Source organism: Ricinus communis, chromosome 6 (genome assembly GCF_019578655.1).
Source record: "Ricinus communis isolate WT05 ecotype wild-type chromosome 6, ASM1957865v1, whole genome shotgun sequence".
Taxonomy (NCBI): Eukaryota; Viridiplantae; Streptophyta; class Magnoliopsida; order Malpighiales; family Euphorbiaceae; genus Ricinus; species Ricinus communis.
Window position 1 is genome coordinate 20,903,847 of NC_063261.1, and position 12,584 is coordinate 20,916,430.

General features: G+C 37.8%; 4 protein-coding genes across 5 annotated transcripts; 3 read left to right on the top strand and 1 right to left on the bottom strand.

The window, feature by feature from the left end:
• Nucleotides 1-870: 870 nt before the first annotated feature.
• Nucleotides 871-2,984, top strand: LOC8276630 (low affinity inorganic phosphate transporter 8). Its single transcript, XM_002520846.4, has one exon. It carries the CDS (start codon nucleotides 899-901, stop codon nucleotides 2,534-2,536), a length of 1,638 nt encoding a protein of 545 aa, XP_002520892.1. The 5' UTR covers nucleotides 871-898; the 3' UTR covers nucleotides 2,537-2,984.
• Nucleotides 2,985-3,880: 896 nt separating this feature from the next.
• Nucleotides 3,881-9,323, top strand: LOC8276629 (rhodanese-like domain-containing protein 7). 2 transcript variants are annotated; one of them, XM_002520845.4, is made up of 6 exons: nucleotides 3,881-4,332; nucleotides 4,728-4,979; nucleotides 5,096-5,194; nucleotides 5,991-6,266; nucleotides 6,595-7,740; nucleotides 9,004-9,323. In XM_002520845.4, exons 1-5 carry the CDS (start codon nucleotides 3,934-3,936, stop codon nucleotides 6,970-6,972), a joined length of 1,404 nt encoding a protein of 467 aa, XP_002520891.2. In that variant the 5' UTR covers nucleotides 3,881-3,933; the 3' UTR covers nucleotides 6,973-7,740; nucleotides 9,004-9,323. The 2 variants fall into 2 exon arrangements, with proteins under 2 accessions (XP_002520891.2, XP_015575798.2); XM_015720312.3 differs by having other exon boundaries at nucleotides 3,882-4,332; nucleotides 5,093-5,194.
• A 1,223-nt stretch (nucleotides 9,324-10,546) lies between these two features.
• On the top strand, nucleotides 10,547-11,902 carry LOC8276628 (transcription elongation factor TFIIS). Its single transcript, XM_048375435.1, has one exon. The coding sequence runs from the start codon at nucleotides 11,012-11,014 to the stop codon at nucleotides 11,699-11,701; it is 690 nt and encodes a 229-aa protein (XP_048231392.1). The 5' UTR covers nucleotides 10,547-11,011; the 3' UTR covers nucleotides 11,702-11,902.
• Nucleotides 11,903-11,915: 13 nt separating this feature from the next.
• LOC8276627 lies at nucleotides 11,916-12,529 on the bottom strand. Its single transcript, XM_002520843.4, has one exon. It carries the CDS (start codon nucleotides 12,448-12,450, stop codon nucleotides 11,998-12,000), a length of 453 nt encoding a protein of 150 aa, XP_002520889.2. The 5' UTR covers nucleotides 12,451-12,529; the 3' UTR covers nucleotides 11,916-11,997.
• Between the last annotated feature and the right edge of the window lie 55 nt (nucleotides 12,530-12,584).

Sequence of the window (12,584 nt, forward strand, 5' to 3'; positions counted from 1 at the left end):
GAACTATGACAACAACAATAACAAGCTTACCTGATTAAGTAAAACTTCTAACATTAGGCCTGATGCTTAAGACACAGGCAGAGAGACCATGGAGAAGAAGGCTCAGCATCATCGCAAGTGAGAGTTTTATATATATATATATTATATATATAATATATGTATATCTGCACTCATTGGTTTTTCCATCTCTGGATGAACTCATACTTAAACCCTTTGGCCTTGACATATAGACTTCCAACAAGGTACAATTGTTACGACTTTTAATCCCCAACAACTTTTAACAAACAAAAGCAACAGGACAAGTTATTACTTGCGAAGAAAACTATGGGATTCATTTTCATTGGCAACTAGCATATGCTCTAAAGATAACAATAATAACAATAATAATAAGAAGAAGAATATTCAATCTAACATAGGGATAAATCCCAGACAGAAAAGAAACAACATCAATCAAAAGAAGGCGATTATCCTAAACAGCAGATGAATATTGAAGGAAAGAGGTTGAGACTTAAAAAGAGAATGCAAGAAGAAACAGAACTGACATCTGCATCCAGTTGGGCTCGCAAATGATCAACGGGAGACAGCAATACCCAGATCAACCAATATAGGATATGCCTTGACAGAAGTCCTTAAGGCCTCGCAGAAAATAACAGCCGAGGCAAACCCCTTGTATTTTCCATGTCTTTCCTTCATATCAATTCTTCACATTCTTGGTCCTAACGGCCTTCTTGAACAAGTCGTTAGTCACAATGGGAATTTCTTGTGCACCAAAACCAATCTTTCAATTTGTTAACCAAGACAAAATCTTCCCCCACTATATTATGGATTTGCTCTCCACCTTGCATCGTCAACACATTCCCATTCCTCAATTTAGCTGCTGAGTAAGAACTTCTCAGATATGGCAGATGGAACCAAAGCCATCTTCTCAGCACTTGACGGTGCTAAGACTCAACTCTATCATTTCAAGGCAATCGTGATCGCTGGTATGGGGTTCTTTACTGATGCTTATGATCTCTTCTGCATCACTGCTGTCACCAAGCTTATTGGTCGCCTATACTACTTTAACCCTGACCTGCCTAAGGCTGCACCTGGTAAACTTCCAGACGATGTCAACAACGCAATAACTGGAGTTGCTTTATGTGGAACTCTAGTAGGCCAACTCTTCTTTGGGTGGCTAGGGGATAAGCTCGGTAGGAAGAAAGTTTATGGGATAACTCTAGTTACCATGGTGGGGTGTGCCTTGGCTTCTGGCCTTTCCTTTGGCTCCTCAGCTAAAAGTGTGGTGGCCACTCTCTGCTTCTTCCGTTTTTGGCTCGGATTTGGCATTGGAGGGGACTATCCACTCTCTGCTGTAATAATGTCTGAATATGCTAATCAAAAAACCCGAGGAGCATTCATTGCTGCTGTCTTCGCAATGCAAGGCATGGGAATTCTGTTTGCAGGAGCTGTATCCACGATTGTATCCAAGGCGTTCATGAATGCTTTCGACGCTCCATCATTTAGCGATAATCACATCCTATCTACTCAGCCGGAAGCAGATTTCGCTTGGCGGATCGTGCTCATGCTTGGTGCAGTCCCTGCAGCTTTGACCTTTTATTGGAGAATGAAAATGCCTGAAACTGCTAGGTACACTGCCTTAGTTGAGGGAAACCACAAGAAGGCTGCTGCAGATATGGCAAGGGTGCTTGAATATGACATTCACGTAGAAGAAACAGGTTCCAAGGCCGCTGCTAATCCCACCTCTTCATACGGACTCTTCTCTGCCGAGTTCTTTAGGAGACATGGGATTCACCTTCTCGGTACAACTAGTACCTGGTTCTTATTAGATATTGCCTTCTACAGTCTGCAATTGACACAGAAAGATATCTACCCAGCAAGTGGACTGGTACATAAGGCCTCCACCATGAATGCATTAGAGGAGATGTACCATCTCTCTAAAGCAATGACCATTATTGCACTCGTTGCAACTGTTCCCGGGTACTGGTTCACTGTCTTCTTGATTGACAGGATTGGGAGGTACTTAATACAACTGGGTGGTTTCCTCCTCATGTCGATTTGCATGGCAATCCTCGGAATTCAGTATGGAAATCTGAGAGGAGAGAAATCAAAGTGCGGGCCAACTGACAAAACGGAATACTGCGATGGCAACCCCATATTATTTGTGGTTCTCTTTGGGCTCGCCCTCTTCTTTGCAAACTTCGGACCCAACAGTACAACCTTCATAGTTCCAGCAGAGCTATTCCCTGCGAGATTTCGCTCAACCTGCCACGGTATATCCGCTGCAGCCGGAAAAGCTGGAGCTATAATAGGTGCATTCGTTGTACAGACGTACACGCTAGATGGGAATGCAAAGAATATCAGGAAGGCAATTATAGCACTGGCTGCGGTGAATTTGGTTGGGTTTTTCTTCTCTTTCTTGGTGCCAGAAACAAAAGGCAGGTCACTGGAGGAGATCTCTGGAGAGGACAAGGAAATTGAAGCTGGACGTCCCAATGAGAATGGTAGAAACTACCATGGTAGTGCTGAGACGATTTAATTGCCACTTCTCCGCCATCGCTAGCTATTAGTACTGCACGCATGCATTCATCATTATTTAATAAGAACATAATCGTATAATCATCTCCTTCTTCGTCTTCAACAATCAATAATAATAATAATAAAAATAAAGGATGGGAAATCACAATTAACGTACTTTCGCAATGTAACTAAAGGGAGTGTACCATTGTTGTTACCCATTCATAAAGAAATTTTCTTTTTTCTTCAAGTAAAGCTGCTCTCTCTTCTTAATTTCTACCATGTTTGCAGTTTGGCAATGAACCTGTAATGCTACTATGATACAGCATGGGTGCGTCAACATTGTAAAAATCTTTGTTTGCTTGTTAAACCTACGGGACACTGCTACTGCTATTTTAATGTATATCTTATGCCTGAATTTTAGATTAATTTTATTTCTCTCCTAAAAATGCTAAACCATTTTATATCCATCATTCAATTTTAAATTTAATTATAAAATACTAATGCCTATACACAGCGCAGGGAGCCTTCAAAATATTATATATTATAATTATTAATTTTATAGAATTCTGATTTTATTAAAATTCTAAATATTTTTAATTTATTGAATAATATTAGTATTAATAATATGCTTAGTAACCTACTAAAATATTTTAAACTGAAAGAAAATAAACCTTAGCCATATTATATATCTATAATAATTTGAAGATAAATTGTTTGAATTTCGAAAACTTTTTATAACATTTTATATTATTTTTGAAATTAAGAAATTATAAATAAAAAATAAAAAAACCATTTCAGATATTAAATTTTATAAAAAAATAATTTAAAAAAATACATAAATAGCTTATAAAAATAAATTTGGTTTTGAAGAAAAAGAAGGGATGGTAAACTTTAATGATATATAATAAAATAATATTTTCTTTTATATTTATTTATAATACTCATAATTAAAATTCTATTTATTCTATTTTATTTTTAGTATTTAAAAAATAATTAAAAAATCATATTAATCATTGTATTTATTTTATTTGTTTAACTCTCTTAATTAAAATCAGATAAATTTCTCTAAATAAAAATTATATTAATGGTTGAACTTTATTTAAATTTTTTTAAATTTAAATTATGTTAAAAGTAAAAGACATAAATAAATAAAAAATTAAATATATTTTTTAATTAGATACTAAAATTAATATATTCTAAAATTTTTATTTTAATTTAATAATAAATAAATTTAATAGTTGAAGAATTAAATATATTTTTTTAATTATCAGTTTAGTTTTTTAATTAGTATAAGAAATTTAAGGAGATATTAATATAATAATAAAAGAAATGTATAATATTTAAACGTGCTATTAATTTGAAGCAACCCTTATCCAGTCCCAGCACACAGAAAAAGAGTACAAGTAGTAGTCTAGGATGGTCACGAGGTGTAGAGCACCTCCATTGCTCTCGCTGAGGATGATATCATCAGCATCGTCTTCTTTTCCTCATACCTTAGACCTCCGAAGATTTCTCCTTTCCATCAAACCCTCTTCTCAAACCCCTAATTCTTCCTCTCACCAACATCACCTTCCTCCCTTCTCTACAATCTCTCCTTTTGATTCTCTCAAAAAGTTACCTCGAAACATGACTTTCCCCAAGTGCTTCTCTACTTCTGGGGCTGCTGCCACTCCCCCAGTTCCCATTTTGGACACACCTGAGCTCAATGACCCAAACCCACTAACAAGTTTAGTGGTGGTTTCTTTCTATAAGTTTGCTGATTTTCCTGATCACGCTGACATGCGAAAGCCGTTGAAGGAGCTTTGCGAGAGACTGGTACTTTGCAATTTTTGTCCTTTCTTTATTTTTGTTTTTCGGAAAGTATCTTTGTTTATAAAGCAACTGTCTTCTTTGTATATTTAATTAGGTTTACAAGTTGAGCTTTACTTTATGGTAAATCCCACCTCTATTTGCGTTCCCTTTGTGTCTGAATTATTCACAAACCTATTTTTTTTAAGTACATTTTTCAATGAATCCAACACCCTTAATTACTAGGAATTCATCAAGTTTGGGATTAAACAATTAATCAACGTGCTAAACTAATTTGAATTGCAACTCCTTCCGTAGCCTTTTTTTATTTTCCCATGTAACTTTTATTTCTGGTCCTCTTGTTCTTCTGCTGCTTAGTTGCATCCGCTATGTTCACGCCTCACTGAGCTTATACTCTCCAGCGTGTTTCAGGTGGTATCATTCTTGCACCTGAAGGAATCAATGGAAGCATATGCGGGACCCGAGAATCCGTGGAAAAGGTTCTGGACTTCATCAAAAGTGATGACCGGCTAAAGGGGCTAAGACAGATGGAGTCACCTGTCAGTCCTGAGGAGGAAGCTGTCCATCATGGACATAGTAGCAGTTCTCCTCTGGCAGCTGGAGACGATGCCCCCTTCCGCTGGGATCATGTCAGGGTCAAGTTGAAGAAAGAGGTACATTGCTTCCATAGACTTTCAATAATTTTGGAGGAGAATCATAATTGTCGGATGCTTATACTGTGGTTACAGCTAGATTATGCTTATTTTATTCTTTCTTTATGCCTCAGCAGATTGTTACTCTTGGAATGCCAACCGTGTCACCAATTGAAAGGGTTGGGAAATATGTCAAACCAAAGGAGTGGAATGAATTGATTAATGATCCAGATACCGTGAATCTCTTAAGCTCTACTTCTGTTTTTTAATATGTATTTTAGTTTCTCTGTGTTACTATTGACTGTCATTTTCAAACTGGAGAACTTATCAAGCTACACATGCTTTGAAATAAAATCTGATGATCATTATCAAATCTAAGAAAGTAATCCTATTGAATCCCGTTGTATTTAGTTTGTCTCTCTTCTGAACCATTTCTAACTAATTTTTGGTTAAAATGATATTGAACTAAGCCACTAAGTGTTTGATGGCATATCAATGTACTCAATCTTGGGCTTGTTTGCTCTTGTTTGTTTAGATATAGCAATTTAATGGATGGGCTTGAATTTTGAATGCTTTGATCATATACAAATAGATAAAAGATTAGTCAATGCTAGCAGTTAATAGAAGGTTGCCATGGTTGCTTGCTCAAATAGTCATATGTTCACCACAGGACAATTAAGTGTCACAAGGAACATCATGTCTGCATATAGGCTTTGGCTGTAGCCCACATGGCATTGGAAGATTATTGTACTTTAGGTCTTCATTCTATTGATATTTACACCTATTCAAAATCAAAGTATTCATGCAAGGTTTCAAGATACTAGAATCTAAGTCTGATCTAAACTTTCAAGTTTCTGCCCATGGAATGCAAATTTCGAGATGATTATCTAGAACTTGCAATATGTATGCACTTGCATAGGACTTGAGATTAGAATAGGACTGTTAACAATGATTCAGCACCTTAAAGATGCTATGGAGGTTGTTTTTCTGTATGCTTTCCTGTTCTAATTTTGTTCTTGATCCTCCACATAGGTGGTGATTGATGTGCGCAATAATTACGAAACTAGAATTGGGAAGTTCAAAGGAGCAGTAGATCCTTGTACCGCATCATTTCGGGAATTTCCTTCTTGGGTGGAAAATCAGTTCCAGCTTTCAGACACAGGTGAGGTGGACCATTCGGAAGGAAACAATGACACAGAAGTTAAGAGCCCAAAAGCAAAAATGCCACGTCGAGTGGCGATGTACTGTACTGGAGGAATTCGATGTGAGAAAGCTTCAAGTTTTCTCCTCAGTAAAGGTTTTAATGAGGTGATTTCCCATTTTAGTTCTGTCTTCCACCATAGAGTCTGGGGAACCTTCTTATTTCATGAATCTGATACCATACAGGCTTATTGTCTCTGGCTGTCTGCATATTCAGTAGTCAGTACATGCTAAAAATTAACCCAGCCTCCTCTTCTCTGCTCTCGCTTCCCTTAGATTCTTAAACTTAGTTTCAAGAGATTGTTTTGTTTCTGAAATAGAAGTTTATAAATGTTCAACATGAAACATAGTTACTATATTGCATCTTTGTTATTCTGACCTTTCTCGTGAATTCTTCAATTTGTAGAAGTTTGTACTCATCTTATTCTTTCTGCAGGTTTATCACTTGGAAGGTGGGATTCTGAAATACCTAGAGGAAGTTCCAAAATCTGAGAGCTGGTGGGAGGGTGAGTGCTTTGTTTTTGATAAGCGAGTCGCTGTGGAGCATGGTCTGCAACAGGGAACTTTCAAGCTGTGCTATGGATGTAAGCAACCAGTGAGCGATGCCGACATGGAAGCCCCAGAATGGGAGCATGGAGTTTCTTGTCCACACTGTTATTCATTGAAATCCGAAGAAGAAAAGGAAAGAGCAAGAGCTCGACAGAGGCAGTTTGAAACTTGGGGCATTATTGGGGGTCCTGACAAGGGTCGCCAGCCAACATCTAAACCAGACAGTAACGAGAACAACTCTAACAAGTATTCAAGCTCAATTTAGCGTGCAGGAAAGATGATATTTCTACAAGATAGATGATTTTTGAGGCTCTCTTCCATTCTGTTAGGAACATATTATTGTCTAATTGGTTTTCTAGCCAATATTGTGTACTGGGATGTCTGCAATTTTCCTGAGGAAGCATTTTTCCCAGTTCAAACTCTGGCTTTCAGTATAAATTTGGACAACATTCCATTTCCGTCTGATGGCACACACTGAATTCACTATTAGAAGGGCATATTGGATGTATGTTCCCATGAAATCCTATCTTCCATTTCCATTTAATTGGTGCAATTTAATTTTACAATGCAAAGACTAGAATAAAAGTAGTAGGACTGACTAAAAGCTAGAGATAGCAAACTGTTTCTTTTTTCCTAAAAAAATAAAAAATTGAAGTTAAATATTTATAGGTTTGAGCCCAATTGGCTTATTTGTTAGAAATTCTCATGGGCCACCCAAATAGAAGAAGAGCAGCTGGACTTGGACTGCGTTATATTTAATTGAATGAGATGACCGAAGAAACTATGTTCTTGATTGAATTTGGTGCTGAAAAGCAACTCTCTCTCTCGTTTGACCCCCCAACACTCCCCCCAAAAAAAAGGTTGCTCTCTTTAATCTAAAGGTTCTTAGGGTTCTTAGATTCAATCGAAAATGGCAGGCGAAAACGCTATGTTCAAATTTCTAAAGCCAAGGCTTCGTCCTCAACCCGCTGACGTTCAAGCCACCGCCTTCTGGGGCGTCGCCGCCGCCACCACTGCTCTTTGGCTCATTCAGGTCTTTCATCTTTTTTCTTTTCTTTATTTCCTGATTATAGATCCTTCAATATTCGTAGCTGATTTTTGGGCCAACTATATATTTTTAATCAATTCTTTTGCATTTGCTAAATTGCCATGTTTGCGCAGTTTATTCTTGTGCTGCCATTATCAATTATTTTTATGCTGCTTCCAATTGCAATTGTATTAGTAGTGGGCGTATGTATAAGACCGAATCCATTCGATTTCTAAAAAGGATTACTAATCCTTAACTTTTCGTGGAATCCTTAAATACCATGATCATCAGTCAAATCAAGGCTCTTTAAGAAATTATAAAAATTAAGCTGAAACAAGATCAAGTATCCTGAAGAACAATAACTACTTTTGTGATTTTGAGGAAGTGTTGTGTCACGGCTGTTCATTAGATTGAATCCTATAATTCTTCGGTTGTATCTTTTTTGAATCCTATTCTTGGTTTCGTTCACTTTTGCGCTTGCCATAATGGTTTTCAACTTTAACTTCTACAGATGCTGAACTTACTTCTATAGAAATAGAATTACTTTTGTTTAAGTACTCAACCTTCAATTTCAAATTGCTTGTCTTTAAGCCCAATGCATGCATGTAATTTAGATACTGACTTCTGGATTTTCACATTTATCTTCTATCAATTGCATATAGTACCATAGAACAAAATATGTACCAAAGCTCAAATGGAAAACACCATGGCTGGTTATGCAAGCTTAGCTTAGAATAGAGTAAGAAAGAAGACTTCTTCTTTTAATTGCTTCATCTGCGAATCCCTGTGGGCAACGCGTTGTGCTTAGAGCAATGGAGATTGTGCTAAAAAATTGCTTGCATGGATGGGTTAGAGCAATCTTTTCCTTTGTGGATCTCTATGGGCAACATGTTGTGCTTAGAGCAATGGAATAGTGCGGAAAAATGATATGCATGGTTGACATCTTTTGGTATTGAACTTTTGGTAGTTGGATATTTCATTTCGAGTTTATCTCTTAATAGTTGCAAATGTCTACTTAACTCTTGCTATTATTTCCTGCTTTTATGTATTTCTTTGCTTAATATTTCTAGTTGTTTCATAATGAAATTTTTTGCTTTCTGGCTCTGTATTACTTTCTATGCTTGTTTGTATTCACATCCTTCTCCACAACTTCTTCTTTAGAGTACATGCCTAAATTTATTGAAGTACTTGGCATACATTCTTACAATTTTCATTCAATCTTAAAGTCTCTTTTCTGGTTTTTTTTTTTTTTTTTTTTCTTTCTCTCAGCCTTTTGGTTGGATTAAGAAGACTTTTTTGGAGAAGGGAGAGACTGAAGGAAACTGAATAGCGTTCAGATTCTCTGGATAGCCTTTTTGAGTTCTTTCATCAGGTTGGCGATGAGAAACAATGAAACGGAGTTGATATGAATAAAGTTGCTCCATTTTTCTAGTCAATTGTTGAGGCCTAATTTGGCATTTAATTTCTGGATTAATTGAACTCCATTGTCTGTGTTATCTTAACTGTACTTTAGCTTTTGCAAATCTCTTTCTCCGCCTGATACCAACTTCCTTAATCTAGCAATTAAATACAAGGAGATGTTTGGTTTATGTTCAATTGCACAGCCATATTCCTTGTGCATGCCAAAGCTTTTTATAAGGTCCATAAAAATTACAATTTTTATCAGGTTAAAGGCATTTTTATAGTCATTTAAGCAGCATGAATTTCGTTGGCCCTGGCAATGCGCACAGGCCGAGTCTCATTTGATGCTTAGGCAATAGGCACCACATCACATGACTCCTCCAGCCAAAAAGAGAAGGAAGGGAAATCAAGAAAAGGTATTTCTTCCATCGTCTGCATGGGTTGAAAAACTGGGGATTGTGAGCATCAGAGAAAGTGATCTGTACAGGAGAGTGAGAACCAGTATGCATATTCTGGATTAATGCTTTGGGTTTTCAATTTAAAATATATAATTGTTGAATACAAGAATATCAGAAATAATGTATGACAAGATGTTACATCAAGTTGGGTTTTCAAATGTGGCGTGAAAGAGAGAAGCTTTGAGTCGTAATTGACAAGTATGATGGTGAAATGTGATGCGTTTCTGAGTCCTTTTGCCTCCTAATACCTAATGGTTGACACAGGTGTCTGTTTTTCTTTCAAATAATCAGAGTTGCATCTAATCTCTCCCATATTTGGAGGAAGTGACTTTGACCAGGCCAATGATAAGATAGATTCTCTATTTCTTTTACTGTTATTATTGAACTGAAGAAGATCCTATTTCTCAGAAAAAAAAATAAAAATAAAAATCATAGTAATGATATTCCAGCTTCTCCTCTTTCTTTCAGCTGGTTGGAGATAGACATTAGGTATTACACTCCAACTCTCGCACAAAAACCTTTCCTTACTATTCTATCCTCTTCGTACGTACCTCCCTCTTCTGTTACAGTTAACCGTCTTTTATCTCTCTCTCTTTCTCTCTCTCTCTCTCTCTCTCTATATATATATACCTTCTTACGCAACCCTACCTTATTTGCCTCTCTCTCTCTCTCTCTCTCTCTCTCTCTCTCTCTGTATGTGTGTGTTCTTGTTCTGCACTGACACTGGCATTGCATTCTTGTTTACGTGTCTACTCGATCTTATCGTTGAATCTTCTGCCCTGCAGGTATCTCTTACATCCTTAGGTTTTTGTTCCAGTAGTCTCACTAACTCGGAAGTCCAAAGTCCTTTGTTTTTCGCTTCTAATTCTATTAATACCTTTACCTTGCATTGATCACCCCAGTAATAAGTAAATAAATCATGGTGACGGAGAGACAAAAAGAGAAAGAATTGGTGGAGTTATTTGAAGTTGCCAAGAAAGCTGCGGGAGCAACAGAATTGGAGGAGAAAGGAGGAGCCGAGGAAAGTAGATGCCTCGATGCGTTGGCTCAGCTCAAGGCCTTCCCTGTCACCGCCCAACTTCTTGTCTCCACTCAGGTATACCCCCACCCTTCCCGATTTAAAACATGGGATATGCTCTTAGCCTCCTTACATTATTTTTCAGATGAATATTCTTTTGTGCCATTCCTCCTTTTTAGCCAAACTCTTGCTTTTCTGTTACCACCATTATAAGGAGCAAACCAAAATTGTCCTAGTCTTTAGATTACCAAATTGATGAAACCTGATTTTTCAGGTTGGAAAGCTTCTTCGACCTTTAACAAAACATTCTAGGAAGAACATCCAGGATCTTGCTTCTGATGTGTTTGCACTCTGGAAAAAGAAGTTTCTGGAGCAAACAAGTAGCACCAAGAAAAATGGAATGTTGGAGGATAAAACTTCCGTTAAGTCTACTGAGAATATAAAGATTGAGAAAACTAGAACTATCAAGGTTGAGGCGAAAACTGAACACAAGGGTGAACCGAGATCAGCCAAAGTTGTGGAGTCTGAATGCCTTCTTCGGTCACCAAGAATGAAATCCATTCCTAAATGCAATGATCCCTCACGAGATACTATACGCGAACAACTTTATGAGGCATTATGCAAGGTTTCGAGCGAAGCGAACGAAGAGATTCAGAAAGAGGTGAATGCATGTGATGCAATTGGAGTGGCTGTTGCTGTGGAGTCGGCATTGTTTAGCAACTGGGGGCCTTCTAATGGTTCTGACAGGATCAAGTACAGGTCATTGATATTTAACATCAGGGATGCAAAAAATCCTGATTTCCGGAGAAAAGTTCTTCTAGGTCAAGTGAAGCCAGAGAGAATTGCAGAGTTGAGTTCAGAAGAAATGGCAAGTGATGAGAGGCGAAAGAAGAACAAGGAGATTAAGGAGAAAGCGTTATTGGTGTGCCAGCTTGCAGGCGCCCCAAAAGCCACAACTGATCAGTTCAAGTGTGGTCGTTGTGGGCAAAGGAAGACAAGCTACTATCAAATGCAGACTAGGAGTGCCGATGAGCCAATGACAACATATGTAACTTGCGTAAACTGTAGTAACCGTTGGAAGATGCATTAACCCACTTTATCTCAGCTTCAGCTTCAGTGTTTTCCAGCACTAGTGCAGTTTTTGATCTTCCCAATTTCATTTTGACTAGTTTAGGTGGTGGTAGTGTAGGACTTGGATACTGATTTCTCATTATTAGGCAGTCACTTTGTAATTATTTATTTGGTTCTCTTTTCTTGTGCAAATAAAATGGATGGATTGTTTATTACAAGAGACAACCACAGAGTAAATTCAAACAAAACAATTGATTTCTTTCTAGTAATGATGAGAAGTAACTAGTTTTACCACATCATTTTGCCCAAATCAAATCAAGACTGATGAGAAGGTGCAGTGCGTTCCTTGAGTGCCTGAAAAACTTTAGAACTCTTGTCAAAGATCTGAGCTCTTCTATTGTAATCAGTAGGGTCTCTACCCTCGTCATCGCCCATGATTGCTTCTCTCTCCAAGCACTCCAACAGCTCCACCATTCCCTTCCTTTCTTTGCATCTCTCTCTCAACTTCCCTAATTCCAGCATCCATTCTTCTTCCTCTTCTTGGTTCATCTCAGCCTCCAATTCTCTTCCCAGCTCTGCCACCGAACCTGAATCCAGCTTAGCACATCCGACATCCAACCCATGCACCCTTTGTTTAGGCTTTTCTTGGAGCTTGAAGCTCAAACTAGTGGACGGAAGACTCAAACTATGGCGACAAGGTTTGGTTTTGTACGAGGCAAAAGATGAAGGACATAAGGATGCATTTAAATGACAAACATATGCTTCCATAACAGCAGTGACAATGACTTCTCTCGAAACAAGCAAAGCAGAGGTTCTCTTGGATGGTTGGATGCGAATATATAGAGTTTTTTTGGGGGCTTGAGTATGAGGGTGGGCCCACCTGTCCACGCGTCACTCAGATT